At 40.4% G+C, this 17,171-nt stretch overlaps 1 protein-coding gene across 5 annotated transcripts in view; it reads left to right on the top strand.

The window, feature by feature from the left end:
• Window positions 1-17,171, top strand: part of NRF1 (nuclear respiratory factor 1) — a 145,791-nt gene that overhangs the window by 90,348 nt on the left and 38,272 nt on the right. For 4 of the 5 annotated variants that reach the window (XR_007121419.1, XM_047694490.1, XM_047694488.1 and 1 more), the window contains exons 6-10: window positions 7,605-7,763; window positions 8,590-8,787; window positions 9,603-9,704; window positions 13,481-13,639; window positions 16,112-16,269. Coding sequence is in view for 4 of the 5 variants with exons in the window: in XM_047694490.1 (XP_047550446.1) it covers window positions 7,605-7,763; window positions 8,590-8,787; window positions 9,603-9,704; window positions 13,481-13,639; window positions 16,112-16,269 (776 nt within the window). In the remaining variant the exon portion in view is untranslated. The remainder of the gene's footprint in view (window positions 1-7,604; window positions 7,764-8,589; window positions 8,788-9,602; window positions 9,705-13,480; window positions 13,640-16,111; window positions 16,270-17,171) is intronic. The other variant, XM_047694491.1, reaches the window with a different exon arrangement.

Below are 17,171 nucleotides of genomic sequence, written 5' to 3' on the forward strand. Positions count from 1 at the left end.
TTTTATGCTATGTATATTTTATTACAAAAAAAAAATATTAATAGAGTGGTCTTCAAACTTGACCACATAGTAAAATCACCTGGAGAACTTAAAATTCTAGTGCCCAGGCCATACTCCAGACCAATTAAAACAGAATCTCTGGGGCCGAGATCCAGGCATGTATAGTGTTTAAACTCTCCAGGTGATTCCAGTGTGCAGCCAACTTTGAGAACCACTGTTGTAGGTAACAGTTCCAAACTGCTTCTCCCTACTGTAATGGCAAAATCTATATGCAAAGTAGGCCTTTCCTACCATCTAAGTTATCAAAAAATGTTTATGTATATGATGACATTTTGTATATACTAGGATGAGATTAAGAGACTAACAAAATTATTGGTAACAAAAGTAGTGAATTCTTAAGTAGAACATAAGCATATTTTGAGTAGAGTGAAAGAATAATGGCATGTTTTGGAATACTAATAGAAGGGAATAGGCATATAAATTCTTTTTTTTTTTTTTATTTTATTTTATTATTATTATTATTTTTTTTTTTTAGGCATATAAATTCTGTATGCAGAATACAACTAGACTAGAGGAAAATATTTGCAGATTATATGGCAAAGTGTAGTAATATCCAGAACAGATTAATACTTAATTCAGATTAATAAAAAAGAGATAATTAGAAAAATAAGTAAAGCATTCTGAACAATTCACAAAAGAAAAAGAAATCAATAAATGTATAAAAAGATTCTCAATTTCATGTAATGAAAATTAAAATAATTACCATTTCCCCCACATTCAATGAATCGAAATAAGAAAGCTGGGTAATAAAATTTGAGGGAGGGTTTGGAAACTATGGGTATTGTGCGTGTCGTTAATGGGAGTGGTGTTGGCACTTTTCGGAGGACAATTTGGCCGTGTCTGTTAAAACGTTAAATGCAAAGGCATCTGGGTGGTTCAGTAGGTTAAGCATCCCCCTCTTGATCTCAGGGTTGTGAGTTTAAGCTCTGAGTTGGTTTCCACACTAGGCATGGAGCCTACTTAAAAAAAAATTAAATGCATATGCTTCCTAACCAGCAATTTCACTTCCCTGCTAGAAACCCACACCTGTGCACAAAGAAACATTTTTACAAGCACTGTAATACAAACCTAAATGCTTATCAGCAGGAGAATGGTTAAAGAATCGGAAAATCCATATCATGGATACTAGGGAACTGCTTTTTAAAAATGAGATTTTTTTTTTAAAGATTTTGTTTATTTATTTGACAAAGAGAGATCACAAGTAGGCAGAGGGGGGGGGGAGCAGGCTTCCTGCTGAGCAGAGAGCCCGATGCGGGACTTGATCCCAGGACCCTGAGATCATGACCTGAGCCGAAGGCAGCGGCTTAACCCACTGAGCCACCCAGGTGTCCCTAAAAATGAGATTTTTCTAGTTGCACTACCATGAGAAGATCTCTGTGACAATATATTGAGTGGAAAAAGTGAGTTAGTAAAATATATACAATATGATACCATTTGTGTTTTCTTTCATCACATAAAACTGCTTTTCAGGGGCGCCTGGGTGGTTCAGTCAGTTAAGGGTCTGCCTTTGGCTCAGGTCATGATCCCAGAGTCCTGGGATCAGGTTCTGCATTGGGCTCCCCACCCAGCAGGGAGCCTGCTTCTCCCTCTCCTTCTGCCTACTGCTCCCCCTGCTTGTGCTCTGTGTGTGTGTGTGTGTGTGTGTGTGTGTGTGTGTGTGTGTGTCAAATAAATGAAATCTTTTTTAAAAATTTAAAAAATAAAACTGTGCTTTCCATCATATATTCATGTAAATGCATAGAATTTGGTGTATAAGTAGGGATATTCTGCTGCTGACAGGTGACTGCATTGAGAAAGGTAGATGGAGAAGAGGACTTTGTTTATTTAGATTTTTGTACAGAAGAGTACAGCTGAGATGAGGTAGCAGAAACGGACCAATCTGAAACTCCTTCAAAGGGAAGATAGAATTTTAAGAGCAATTTGATGAATACGAGGGAACAGTTTGATAGGTTGATGGGGTGCAAAGACAGACAGCAGAAGGGTTGGCTTGAGAGAAGAGTCTCGAAATGAGTGTTTTCATTAACTGTCCCTCCTATTCTCTGAACTTAACTTTCCTTCCAAACTTGTTCTTCCCATGTTTCTGTGGGAATGTGTTTTATGGGGAAATGAGATTAAAAGGAGCCAGTGTTTCTGCTGGGGCTACAAGGGAATGGAGGATATAGGATTGGCGTTTCTAATAAGGAAAGTCACTTTCATTATCTCTATGAACAGAGTTTGGTGGTAGAAACAAAAAAATCATTTTGCTTTTGCTTTCTAATACCCTTTAAATATCAATTTGAATGTAATTGAATCTGTTGACCTGAAAGGTCATGATTTTAAATTAAAATCATGAAGGCACAGTCTGAAAATTCCCCAGTCTTCCTCCTCTGCCACATTCCTGTTTCCCTGTAGTCTATAGAAAACATCACTTGCCAACACAGTTTTATTTCAGCAGCCTTCTCATGAAATTTTTTATGTATAATCTCATCTTTCTTTTTTTTTTTTTTTTAAGATTTTATTTATTTATTTGACAGACAGAGATCACAAGTAGGCAGAGAGGCAGGCAGAGAGAGAGAGAAGGGGAAGCAGGCTCCCCGCTGCCCAGAGAGCCCGACGCGGGGCTCGATCCCAGGACCCTGGGATCATGACCTGAGCTGAAGGCAGAGGCCTCAACCCACTGAGCCACCCAGGCACCCCTAATCTCATCTTTCTAGTGGAGGGGGAGTTGGCAAACATTTTGAGAAGCCTTTTCTTGGTAACTGAATCAAAATAGACATCAGGGGCCACAAAAATCCTAGACTCTGGTATAAGCAAAGATAGAATGAGAGAAGATGGGCATTTAGAAATATATAAGGGTAATGCATTATTGGACAGCAAAGAATTTACTGAATTTATAAGTGGAAAATTTCTAACATCGTGAGAATTCTCTCATTTTGGGTGGATCAAACTTTTTAGAATTTCAGAAAATCTTTTTTAAAAACATCAATAACATCAATGGTTTCCACATAATCTTTACTCTTGACTGATACTAGCAGGAATTTATCTTTTTTTTTTTTTTTTTCTGGATGTGCCCTGGAAGGAGTGGTACTTTCTACGGTTTGCTGGTCTGGGGTGGGTTTACTGACCAAGCAGGGCGCTTTAAGCCCATAGAGAACCTAAATCAGAATGAGAGACTGGGAAAGCTTGTTACGGCCCAATTAAAGGACAGCCTGAGAGGGTAGGCTTTACCTTTGCTGATCCTGTTGATTGTCTCCTCTGGGGATTAAAGACAAACCTTCCGTAACAAGCACATTGAGTAGCTTGGGTTTCCAAAACTCTCCAGGACCCGTAATTAATCCAACTGGTAATGAGAGCACAGTGCTGAATTCTGGAAAGAAATCATTTAACTCTTTCTATACTGAATAATTCATTTTCTCTTATTGATAGTCCCTTTTAGCCTGAGCACTGTTTATTTGGGACAGTATTAAATAATAGTCTGGTGGAAAATCATCTTTTTCAGTGAAGTCACATCATTTCCATGCATTTAAAAGCAAAGAATGGTCTTTATCCCCCAAATGTACAGACTTGAAAAGTGAACTTTTATAGTAGAAAGCACTTTTTACCTCTTGTTTTGACATGGGGGCAAATTCATACAGTTGATAATTAGTAAAAAGTTAAAATCTACTTCTGAATTAGAACTTGTATACCATCAGTTATATTTCACTCAGGTCCCATTTTTTAATGTCTGATGGAGTTTTGCCTGTGGATGCAACCTTCCCCATCTGTTGTTTGTTTCTCCTACTCTCTTCTTCCCAAGACTTTGAGACATTTCCCATCCAGAGATTTCTAGCACATGGAACATCTCTGACAGGCTGCCTAGTTCTAGTTCTCTCTTCTAATTAATGGTTACACTTGAGTCCCATTTTCTGATGACTTCCATTTGTAATCTGCTTGTACACTTTTTTTTTTTTTTTTTAAAGTGCTCCAAGATCCCACAGAGCAAATCACCTGAACCATCTGTGCATTGTGGTGTGCTGGTAACAGCTTGCTTCCTCAGGACACGGAATTGGCCCTGATGGTCACTTTTTGATTCCAACATTCTTTATTTCTCATCTTCAACCATGTTTACATGATACATATAAACTCATTCTTCTGCTTCCTTCTGCCTTTTTCACCATACCCACCATACCTGACATAAAAAATGGAGGATAAATGCCTTTCCATACATCACGGTGTGTTTAGTACTAGAAGACCATTTCAGAACATTGACTTTTTCTTGGAATTTAAGAAAAGAGCTGATGACTGAAGTAATACTAAAACTGCTGTTAAGTCAATGCAACATGTGTATATCCCCACTATCTCTGATCCTTTGAATTGACCTCTATATACTTACATTATCATTTTGCAGTTGAGAACATTAAGATTCAGAGGGAGCTGGGGTTCAGAGCCAGCTCTCTGAGTCTAGAGCTTGTGTTCTTACTACTGATTGACAAGAAGTTGACTCGAGAAGTAGTCAGGAAATATTTCACAAAGAATGTGGGATTTGCTGGGCAAATAAGGAATGAGTGTCTGCATTGGAGTAGTAGCTTGAGAAGGTGCTCCAGTAAGGGGAACAAATCGAAAGGCATAGAAGCAGGAATGAGTTCAGTTCTTTTTTTTTTTTTTTTAAAGATTTTATTTATTTATTTGACAGAGAGAGATCACAAGTAGACAGAGAGGCAAGCAGAGAGAGAGAGAGGGAAGCAGGCTCCCTGCTGAGCAGAGAGCCCGATGCGGGACTCGATCCCAGGACGCTGAGATCATGACCCGAGCCGAAGGCAGCGGCTTAACCCACTGAGCCACCCAGGCGCCCATGATTTCAGTTCTTAAGATAGTGCAGAGACTCACCCAAATAGGTAGGACCAAGGCTGCCTGTTGGCAATTAGCAGGAACTGGGTGTGCTAGGAGGCCGGATTGTGGTGGGCTGGAAGAGCTAGACAGAGGAGTCTGGTTTGGTTGCTAGTAATGAGAGGCCATTTAAAAGTTAGCACTTAACGGAAACCTGCCTGTCAGGGATGCATGGGATGAGGAAGAAAGGGGAGAATGTGTTGTTTCTCAAAATGTCAACTAGAAGGATGCACTAGCCTTGGGCTAGGAATGGGGATGAGGTGGGCATGGAGAAGAAGGGATGGAGAGCACAGACATTTCAAAGAAGAAAGAATTGAACTCGCAATGAGTAGCTAGATGGGGAAGGAAAGAGGTAAAGCGAACTGAGATTTTGAGCTTGGCTGTCTAGGGAATAAAAGTAGGGTTCTACTAGCAAATACTAAGATGGGTGGTTGGAGAGAAGGCAGAGGAGGGTTTTAAGTGTGTAGGTCGGTGCTCTGCCCACACTTCCTATAACCTGTGAGTCCTTGCAACCCAGTGAAAGCCTGATGTGAGAGAGCCAAAAAGCAAGATAGGATGGCAGGTGTCCATCACCAGGTGCCAGGGTGACCCAGAGCTGAGGGGTGTGGGAAGCTATGATGGGAATGGGTGTGGGATCAAAAGCTGAAAGTCGTCAGAATCAGAGAATGTATGGAGTTCCAGGTGGGACTGGAGTGATTTCTGTCCGCCAAGTGTTTCTGATGGTGTGTTTCTGAACACTGTAGTCTTATGTTAATTTAGAGCTGTTGAGTCTTACATTGTTATCTCCAGACTGCTGGGTCTGGATATACAGAACTCTCCTTTTGGAGAGTGCTATTGGGTTTAAAAGAAAAGAGAGACTCGTGAAAGTGTGTGGTATCAGTTTATTTGGCATCTGAGAAAGCCATTGTTGGTTTTTTCTTTTTCCACCGTTGAAGAAAAGCAAATATTGTGTGTGAGGGTTAAGCCTTTTCCTTCTCTCTGTATCTGAGGCAAGAAAAAAAAAAAAAAAAAAACAGACTCCCAGGAAAGCAGGATAAAGGGGAAAATGACTTTGAGATGCACTTTCTTAAAATAACTGGAGGAGTGACCTCATGAGCCAGCTGATAGCCTGGGTTTGCAAATGGATACTTTCTATTAGCCTACAGCTCAATGCCGCAGAGCCAAATATATATGGAGTGTATTATATCATATCCTGTAGGCAGGAGACTGTCTGGGAGAGGCAGACTTGGGGAGGTGAAAGGGTTGAGGATGTAAACACAGTCAACCAGAGCTCTCCTTGTTCTGGGAAGCTTTACTGATTTGGGTTCATGATTTCCTATTATATAATAATTGGTGTCAGCTTCTGGTGAAATAATATTCAAATAAGAACACCTGATACCTCAGTAGGCTCTTGAATACAGAGATGATGCTGCGGTCATTCTCCCATTAATACTTGACCATTCCCATTTCTGGCTTCTTTTTCTCTTTTATCGCTACAAGCTCATGTCCTTGGGTGTGACCCATTGCTAAAACTGTCTTCTCCTTTTGGTCTTGAGCTGCTGGGGCAGTGTGGATGTGTCCTTAGTTGGAGGATGCTGCTTCCCTCTGGAGTGTTGCAGAGGTTAAAAGGAAAGCAGTAGGTCCGGGGAGGAACATTATAACTTGATAAACTGCTTCTCTTGCCAAAAATCATCGTCAGCAATTACGAGTATCCACAAAGTAAGCTCCCCTTCCCCTCCAGCGCACATGCTCAGTGTGGTTACTGTGCCAGGAGAATGGCAGTTGTCTCTGGTTTAACACCTGCCTGGTCTGAATTCAATTTGTGAAATAAATCTGGATGAAGTCCACGGTGTGTTTAAGATCACTCTGTATGTATGTCCAACTCACAGACATGGGCCTAGCATACCAGAAACTTTCTGGAAAAGCTTTAGGGTTATTTTCCCTTTTTTTAAGTAGAGCCTACTTCCCATTTGTAACCAGCCACCTTCCTGAATGCTCTCACTGTTTATGGTAGTTTTTCATATGATTCTCTGGGGTTTCCAGATGCATGGTCGTATCATCTACAAATAGTGATGATTCTACCTGCTCCTCACCTCTTATTTCTCTGATCTGCTTGCCCTGCTCACTACCTCCAGAACAATGTTGAAAACACATCGGCTTTGTTTGACACCTTAAATGTGTGGAAGGCTGTAGAAGGGAAATGAGGGAAATAGCATCCATACAGTATCTTAGGAAGAAATCACAGTTGGTGGCTGATATTCTTAATCTTCTAGGGCCAAGTCATTGAAATACAGCTTAGGGCATGCCTCACCGACATATATATAATTCTCAGCCCCCCATAGAGCTATGGTATCCTGTGGAAAACAATGGGTTCCCATCAGTCACATCTTGGAATTCTCTGAGACCCTCCAGGAAAGCTGTTTTATTATCTTAGAATTTGGTGGAGGGGTGCCTGGGTGGCTCAGTCGTTAAGTGTCTGCCTTCGGCTCAGGTCATGATCCCAGGGTTCTGGGATCGAGCCCCACATCGGGCTCCTTGCTCTGTGGAGGTCTGCTTCTCCTTCTCCCACTCCCCCTGCTTGTGTTCCCTCTCTCACTGAGTCTCTCTGTCAAATAAATAAATAAAATCTTTAAAAAAAAAAAAAAAAGAATTTGGTGGAAGACACAGGCAGATCCCAGATGTTTTTCATGACTGCTAATGACCACACTCTTGTCTTCTAGGCCCAGCTGCGGGCATTTATTCCAGAGATGCTCAAGTACTCCACGGGTCGGGGAAAACCAGGCTGGGGCAAAGAAAGCTGCAAGCCCATCTGGTGGCCTGAGGATATCCCATGGGCGAATGTCCGGAGCGACGTCCGCACAGAAGAGCAAAAGCAGAGGGTGAGGATTTCTCAGACCTGAGTAGCCTGTTGCTTTTCCAATCTGAGTCAACTACCTCAATTTTGGGGATTCCACTTCTCATGCTAAAAAGTCTAAAAATGTATATCTGAAAGTCGAACCTGTCTCCCAGAGAGGTTTGCTGTCGTCTGATTTATAGCCTTTCCCATTCCATCACTTCATCTCTATAAAGACTCAGGGTGGGACGATGAGTTTACTCTGCTCTCTGCCTACTTGCCTTTTGGAGCAGTTTTAATATTATGAGGTGCTTGGAAGAACTGAAGAAACGTTAAGAAAAAGTATTAAGTACTTTGAAGACTTAGAAATGTCCTTATTTCTAGTTAGCAGGAACCACTGTTGAAAAATATAAATATAGAATTAAAGAGATGACAAGTTGGTTGAGGCTGCTGATAATGATACTTCTTTTTTTAAAAAGATGGACTCAACTAGATGTCATCCCTTGCTTTTTCTGCAAATTGTTTTTTAGTTATCCTGGAAGTTTATTGAGAATCTTAATATAAAATTCTTGACAAAAGAGTAACCTTCTTTTGTGAGAAGTTTAAGATTTGGCCTCAGGTTAGAAGAGTATAAAACCCAAAAGCTAAACTAGACTTTGATCAGGAAGGAATCTAGTGGGAAATTTTTGATGCTTGGTGCTGAGTTTCTTTGTGCCACAATGGGTCTAAGGAAAATAACCCTACGGGAGCTTATTCTGTACCAGCTTGGTTTGGTTTGGTTTGATAAATAAGTACCTGCTTATTCCATAGTAGGGCTGAATAACCAACATTCTTTGTGACTTTAATGTGCTTGTCTGGTCTTTTGGTGACAGGTTTCATGGACCCAGGCACTACGGACCATTGTTAAAAACTGTTATAAACAGCATGGGCGGGAGGACCTTTTGTATGCTTTTGAAGATCAGCAAACACAAACACAGGCCACAACTACACACAGTATAGCCCATCTTGTACCATCACAGACCGTAGTCCAGACCTTTAGTAACCCTGATGGCACTGTCTCACTTATCCAGGTAAGTAAACCTATGTTATCAGATTGTGGTTTGTGAAGTAGATCATGGGCACCTCGCCTCAGACTGGAGAAAGTTTTCATCATGCAAACTCTTAATTAACTTTTTATAGCTCCCCAAAGTCTTTCTATCTGAAATTGATTTTTTTTTTTTTTTTTTAAAGATTTTACCCATTCACTTGACAGAGAGAGATCACAAGCAGGCAGAGAGGCAGGTAGAGAGAGAGGAGGAAGCAGGCTCCCTGCTGAGCAGAGAGCCCGATGCGGGGCTCGATCCCAGGACCCTGAGATCATAACCTGAGCCGAAGGCAGCGGCTTAACCCACTGAGCCACCCAGGCGCCCCTGAAATTGATTTTTTAATAAGATTTTAAATTGTCTGCAACTTGTTAAATACAGAGCCATCGATAGCTTTTTCTGGACGTTTTCAAAACAAAGCACTGTAAAAATGGCTTCTTTTGTACTGTTTCATTCTATCAGGGGCAGGAGCTATTCCTTCTGAATTACTCTCCTGAGGTAAAACTCAACTTGCTGGTAGATGGGGAACCTCTAAAATTCAAATTGGGGTGAAAGTAGAAAGTTGATTGATGCTAGTTACCAATGGTGAAATGTGATAGCTTCTAATATTGATTTATTGGGTTGAAATAGATTTCTGAAACTCATGTAAGTGTCTGAGATACGATTTTAGTAACTCATTTCACATTACAAAGTATATTAATCATTACCTGTGCTGAATTTGGGATTACATGAATCTTAACATCTGAATAAAGGAGAGGTAGAAGGATCCATCCGCTGACACCACTCTCTGTGTTTTTCTTTAGGTTGGTACAGGGGCAACAGTAGCCACATTGGCTGATGCTTCCGAATTGCCAACCACAGTCACTGTTGCACAAGTGAATTATTCTGCAGTTGCTGATGGAGAGGTAAGAAAGAGGATTTGGTCTGCATTGACTTAAATACATAAATGTATAGGTGAGGGAGTAGTTAGGGTCCAGAAGATTAAAAAGATCGGGTAGCCAACACATCGGTAGCATTATTTTATTTGAGCTTTTTAAAACATCAGGCCATGACAGTTTTATAAAATATCTTATGCCGTGTATATTAATTGTAAGAATTGAAATTCATAGATCTTCATGATAGACCTAACTGTCAGAAACTTATAATTTTACATTTGCAATATAGCATTTTATATAATACACAATAAAAAGAGATTATCCATGTAATATTTTTATGCTGTGAATCCCAAAGATTTAATCATTGGGCTCTATTAAAAAAAATTTGACTGGAGCTACTAAAGAATTCTTTGGAGGGATAAAAATATTTGTAAATCAGTGGCCATGATTTACTACATTTTAAATATGCCTTTGAAAAGACTTTATGAGAAAATCCTTCTCTACCAAAATCAAGGTAATTATGGGATGTTAACCTAAAGGTAGTGAACCTTAATTGAGCACTTGGTAAGCAAAGTGCTCAACCCTATTAAGAATAGATTCTTTACTTTATAGAAGAGAAAACTGAGACATGTAGAGGTTAGGTGACTTGCCCAGAGTCACAAAGGATTGAAGCTGAGTAATGCATTTGGAAAATGTTGTCCAGGCTCTGAAGCCTGAGCCATTTGTGGGTTCATTAAGGCACTGTGGGCTTTTCCCCTAAGGTGCCAGTGTGGTATAGCCCTGAAGCTTGAAAATAGCTAACAAATGTCAACGAGCAGTATTAGAAATAAAGCTAAAAATATTATCTCACCCTTGTTCACAACCATGGGGCATTTCCACTCACAACACCACAAAGTCATTTTCATGTGTACAACTCAGGAAAGGGAGAGAACTAAGAAAGTTCTCATGGCTAGTGAGTTGAAGAGAAACACAGCCAGGCTCCCTGGTCAGCCAGCAGGAAGTGAGCCCCTGCTGTGCTGCGCTGATGTGTTAGATGTGTGGAGTGGCGTACACAGGAACCCGGCTCTCCACATGCTCCTCCTGTCTCTCCACTGTGTGGGGGAGAGAAGTGTCTCCGTAGATGAACTCTGGTCCATGCTGTAGATGCTTCAAAGTGGTCTGTGCCTTCAGGAGAGAATGTTTCCAGCTAGGGAGTCTGAGAAGGTTTGGGGGCAGGAACAGCAGTTGGTTTTACAGTATAGAAAAGTGACAGTCAACAGGATATTTACTTTTATAAGTATGTAAGCATCATATAAGAGTATGGATTAGCTGAAGAAAAAATCCATCAGTCCCCAGACGCTAGAACTGGAGGACACTAGACAACACTAGAACTTGACGTGTGAAAGAGATAGAAAAGACAGTGGTGGGTACATTCACAAGATTTTTTACTCTCTGACTTAATCAAAGTTATCAACCATATCTACCTACCGAGTGTTTCCTGATACTATTTAAAGAAAGCAGCTCTTTGTTTCTTAAACACTTTCCTAGAGACGAATTCTTTGAAGCCCATTTTACTAAATAACTTCACATATATAGTGGTCAGTTAATTCAGAAGTTCACAGAAAAATATGAAGAATTTTTTTAAAAATCTCAGTGACTTACCTATGGCATTTTTTAGCACATCATTTTTAGTCATCTATTGTAGGAATGGGTGAATGACAGAAATAGCCTTCTGGTAAATACCCAAATTCATACAGATTTTTTTTTTTAAATGTAACTCTTTGCACACTTAGAATGAGACAAACTGTGCTGCTTCTCTTCATATCATTTTTATCTCAGAAAGTGACAAAATGTTTTAGATTTTGTAGCGTGATTTATTTGCCTTCTCATTCCTCCTAGATGTTGACATGGTTGTTAGCATGTCAGTTTTGAGCCCTAAGAACTGGAATTACTCAAAATATCTCACTGCTTAGGGCAGATAAGACCACATCAAGTTAATGAAACATTGTATCAGATGATTCAGTAAAAACATCCTATGGCCTTGTATTTAGCATCTTTTCTTACAAGGAAGAGAAAGTACTTTACAAAAATAAATGATACCTCTACTTTTAGAAGTTGTGAGGTCATTTTGTTATCCTAACCTTGCCAGTGAGAGCTCTTACCATTAGGCTACACTGCCTTCAACATCCAGTTAGTTACATTTAGTTAAATTTATTAGAAGGACCATTGGGGGCCAGTCTCTTCTGGTAATATATGGTCTCCCAAATCTGTTTGAGTACTCTCTGTCCTGAGAATACCCAGTAATCTAAGTACAGTTGACCCTTGAACAACATGAGAGTTAGGAGTGCAGACCCCCTGTTGTAGTCAAATTCACATATAACTTTTTGATTCCCCTAGAACTTAACTACTAATAGCCTAGTATTGATCAGAAGCCTTACTGATAGCACAGTCAATTAACACATATTTTATATGTATTATATACTATATTCATACAATAAAGCAGCTAAAGAAAATGGTATTTAAAAACATAAGGAAGAGTGTTTATAGTACTACACCGTATTTATTTTTTTTTAAATCCCCCCCCTAAATAGACCTATATAGTTCAAACCTGTGTTGTTCAAGGGTTACCCATAGCTATAAAGAAACAAAAAATCTCTAACTATAGTCACCTTAAAACTCATTAAAGATGCTATAAGTTACATAGACACTATAAGTTACATAGACATTTAGAAATGAACAAGGAAATAGGGGTGCCTGGCTGGCTCAGCAAGTTCGGGGCCCACGTTGTGAGTTTGGGCCCCATGTTAGGTGAAGAGATTTCTCACATGAATACACAAACTTTAAAAGAAGAGAGACTTTTGGGGCACCTGACTGGCTCAGTTAGAAGAGCATGTGACTCTTGATCTCAGGGTCATGAATTCAAGCCCCACACTGGACGTGGAACTTACTTTAAGAAAAAAGGAACAAGGAAAGAATTTTAAAATAATATGAAATTAACTATCTCGATTTTAAAATATTTAAATAATTTCAGTTTTGATGGCATACTTACAAAGGCAAATGGGTTTGAGAATTTATCCTGTCTTGTGATAAGACCACCAATTGGTAGTGGTGATATTCATTGCACTTAAGTGTTAGAAATCAAATTTTGAAATAGAATGGTATCTGATCATAATGGTATATATGGTTCTGTTAGAAGAAGAAGAAACAAGAATTGAAGACATGAATTTTAAGCTGAACCATTCCACATGTAATGGTAGCACAACTTATTCTAGATGGTTTTTTTAATGATTATCAGTGTACCTGAAATATAAGTAGGCTGAAGTACAAGCAGGAAAACATGAATAAAGGAATATGTTCTCCATCCTGCCATTCCGTAAACACTTTCTGAGCCCTGTGCCATTTACTGAGATTTGATAGACACACGAAAATAAAGACTGCTCTTGCTCTTAGAGAGCACACAGGTAGGTGGTAGAGAAAAGACACATTATAGTACAAAGACAATGAGGTAAGGATCTAGAGGAAGCAAGCCCAGGGTGCTATGGGACACAGGAGAGATCCTGAGCCTCAGACTACAGGGGAGTGGAAGGAGTTGTCTAGGCTCCTTCAGGTTCCCCTGAGGTCAGACCAGAAGCGAGGGTGGGAGTTAAGTTCCCATCAAAGGGAACAGCACATGCAGTGCGTGGCTCTGTGAGCGTGAGGACGGGCCTCAGTGGTTCACTGTAGCTAGAGGGATAGAGTAACCACAGTTTGAAGGGCCTCATTGGAGTGGGTCTCTCAAAAAAGCATTGATGCTAACTGTACATCCTCTGAATATCTTTCCCTCCTAGGGCTTGGGGCCCTTTCTCTGGGACATGGTGACATCCGGCATAGATAACCACACAGTGGCTCCCAACAGATGGAAAGGGAGAGCAACAAGAGCTCAAGCAAATACAACTAAAGCACTGAGACTGAAGAATAGGAAATTCCAAAGAAATGTTAACACCCAAGTGATTTATTTATCACCTGCCATTATTCTGAATAGAAATTTCTTCGTCTGCTTCTTCTTCCTACTTCCTCTCTACCCTTTGCCACCATCCATTAATCTTTCATGCCATATAATTTAACTTCCTTAAAGTATACTGTATATGGCAACTTTCTGATACCATTTTTGCTACAAATACAGTTGTAACTAAATGTGTATACATTAAATTGCTGACATTGGAGTCTGAGCATTGGGAGAGCCGCACAGGCCCAGCTCTGCAGTGGGATGGGCAAAAATACAGAGGGGCAGATCTGGAAAGAGGAAGACTGTTTAATGGCAGAAGGTGACAGGGGCTGGCCAGCTCTGTCTGGTGTTTCGAGGGGAATCATAGACCATCTACAAATTGGCAGTGTAACTTGCCATTAAAAGGGGCATCATTTGCAGTGACACTCGCCAGAGTAATGAAATCAAAGCGATATTAACTCTTGGGAAGCCAAAGTTTTGTGATTTCCTGAGTGGGCAACTTTGCAGCTCTGCGGGGAGGAAATGGGCTGTCTCCGCCTCTTAGAGATGGGCTCCGGAGGTGTGCTGGCGTTGCCCGCTGCCCATGAGGACTCAGGGCAAGTACTAGGGCAGTTCAAAGGAATGTTCCATTTTCTGGGAGGCTTTTGACAAGCATTTTGAGAAGCACTGTCATCGTCTCAGTGTGGTAATAGAAAAGCAGGAGGCACTTTAAATATCTGCCTCTCCTGAGCTTGGGATACTTTCTTTGGGACAAAGTTGACCTGCAAGCATAAGCTCTCTACTCTCTGGGCCTGACCCATGTGATCGGGAGCCCCAGGAGCGCCAGCGAGCACGGCTAACGTCCTGAGACCCCAGTCCATGGAGATACTGTACCTGAGCGCACTGGTTTATTACCACCCAGATTTTGAATAGAAACTGATTTCACTGCCCCTGCTGCTTTTTGTTTTTGAGGGGGAATAATTAATCAACTGTACTTACTGAGCAAAATGGACTGAAGTAGCTAGATACAGGTATCCAGGACTGAGAAATCTCAAAATGCAGAGCATTATACTAAAAGCAGTGGTTCTCAATTAGGGTACAGCCCCTGCCCCGGACATCTGATAATGTCTGGAGATGTTTTTAATTGTCATGACTAGGGAGGGTCCTGTTATCATCTAGTGAGTGGGCAGAAGCCAGGGGTGCTGCTAAACATCTTAGAATGCACAGGACAAACCCCCCCCACACACCCTACCCCCTCCCCACCGCAGCAAGGACTCGTCTAGCCTCAAATGTTAATAATGCCAATGCAAAGATAATCCCTGTCCTTGATCTCACAGAACTAAATTCTAGTCTGTTCTCTCACCAGATAAAATATTTTTTTGAATATTTTATTTTGTTTCTTTGTAATTCCTCTCCACTAAAAGGGAAGCAGTTTTTGCTACATTAAAAAAAAAAAAGTTTCCTGAATGTGGCAGTTTCCAACAAAAAAAATTAAAATATAAAATAACTTTAATATACAATCCCACCTCTAGGAATTTACTCCATAAATAGACTCCCATAAAATATACAACGTAGTATGTAAAGATACTCATCACAGTACTGTTTGTAAGAGCAAAAGACTAGAAACGTCTTAAATGCCCATTAAAAGATGGCTGATTAAATAAGTCATGGTGTGCTTATATACTGCAAACGCTGTGCAGCCATCATTATGTGTCATGAATGAATGAAACAGTTTTATATGTTCCAGAATAGAATCACTTCGGACATGTATTATGGATGAAACGAGCAAGGGCCAAAGAGATAACGTAGAATAAGCTGCCATTTTTATTTTTTACAAGGACGTAGAAAGGGGGAAATAGGAGGGAGTGTGTATGTGTGTAAATATACTTGCATAGAGAGAGAATACCCCTGCAAAGACACATAAGAAATAGGTAACAGTGGTCACATCTGGACAAAAGGTTGAGAATACCGGCATTGCATATCCTTTGGTTTCATTTGAATATTTTTAGAATTATAGTTACTGTCTGTTCAGAAATTCTAACTTTTGAATGTTACGGTTTATCCAAAGTTATTTTAATCTGAGCCATAGTAATATATTACCTAATCAAAAGAATTTAAAAGAGTAGGTAATGCATTGATATGGCTCAGATAATTCAAAAATTATTTAAAAGTATATATTGGAATATCTGGCTTTCTGTCTCCTATCCAACCTCTTCCCACAACTCCCCTCTCACCCCCCATACATGGAGGAAAATATTTTCAGTGGTTTCTTTTGTGTCCTTTCGGGATTTCTTTGCGCATATATAAGCAAATTCAAATAGATATTCTAATATCCCCTTTTTTAGACACGAAAGATAGCATACTAAAAACCCTGTCCTGTATATCGTAGGTCATGTTAATTTAAAAATGTGTGTGTGTTTGGCTGAGCACGTAGCAGTTTATTATACTCCTTTTGTGACTTTGATTCTTTACTGTCATGTCCTTTCTGCCTCAGGTGGAACAAAATTGGGCCACGTTACAGGGAGGTGAGATGACCATCCAGACGACGCAAGCATCAGAGGCCACCCAGGCGGTGGCATCATTGGCAGAGGCCGCGGTGGCAGCTTCTCAGGAGATGCAACAGGGAGCTACAGTCACCATGGCGCTCAACAGGTGGAGGCAGGGCTGGGGGAGTAAATGAGGATGGTGAATCTGTCCCTACCTACGGGTTGTGAAGAGAGATGTTGTACCTCAGTCTGTCACAAATGGTGTTTGGAGCTTAACACTCTCAGTCCCTAGCGTATTGTCCTTTGGCTTCTCATCAGCCTCACTCACCCTGGTACTGCCCCACTCGACCCAGCAGCAACCAGTACAACCTTCCGACTTCCAGCTCAAAAGTGCTGCTGGAGGGCCGTTGATCCGTTTTGCTATTTCCTATCTTGTACCCTTTATCAGACCAAAAACAGCATGGTTTGAGTATTTCGGGTTTTTAAAGGGACCAAAGGATATAATAAAGCAAGAAGGTTCAGGACTGTATTTCCATTTACCCTACAGAACAGATTGCTTTTAGTCATGCTTTCCCGCCTACAAAAGAAACTACTTTTTGTTAGAGACGTTAATCCATGTTTTGGCTGTTTGAGAGCTGATTTTACTGGCTTTTCAGGAAATTTGTTTCCCCTGCTTATCAATGACTGAGCTGAGTTTTAAATTTTTAGGAAAAATAATTGAAAGATTTTTCTTCAGTTATATTTAGGAAAGGTGCTGCAGAATGGGACACTCCAGTGAGAGAGAGTTTCCCAAACTATATCGTTCCCTCCTTGGTTCCTTCTGTTGGTTGTTGATAGAAGAGATCATCCCTATATCATTCTTTTTCTTCTTCATTGATAACATAATTTTATTTTCAGTGGACCCAGGCATTTTACCTGATAGTTAAGAGTGTAGGTCTTGAAGCTAGACCACCTGGGTTTACACTGCAGCTCTGTCACCTACTAGCTGTTTGACCTTGGATTGGTTACTTGAACTCATTGCCCAGGCTATCCTCTTCTGTAAAATGCGAGTAGTAACAATAGCTCCCT

This window comes from Lutra lutra, chromosome 11, assembly GCF_902655055.1.
Source record: "Lutra lutra chromosome 11, mLutLut1.2, whole genome shotgun sequence".
NCBI classification, from domain to species: Eukaryota; Metazoa; Chordata; class Mammalia; order Carnivora; family Mustelidae; genus Lutra; species Lutra lutra.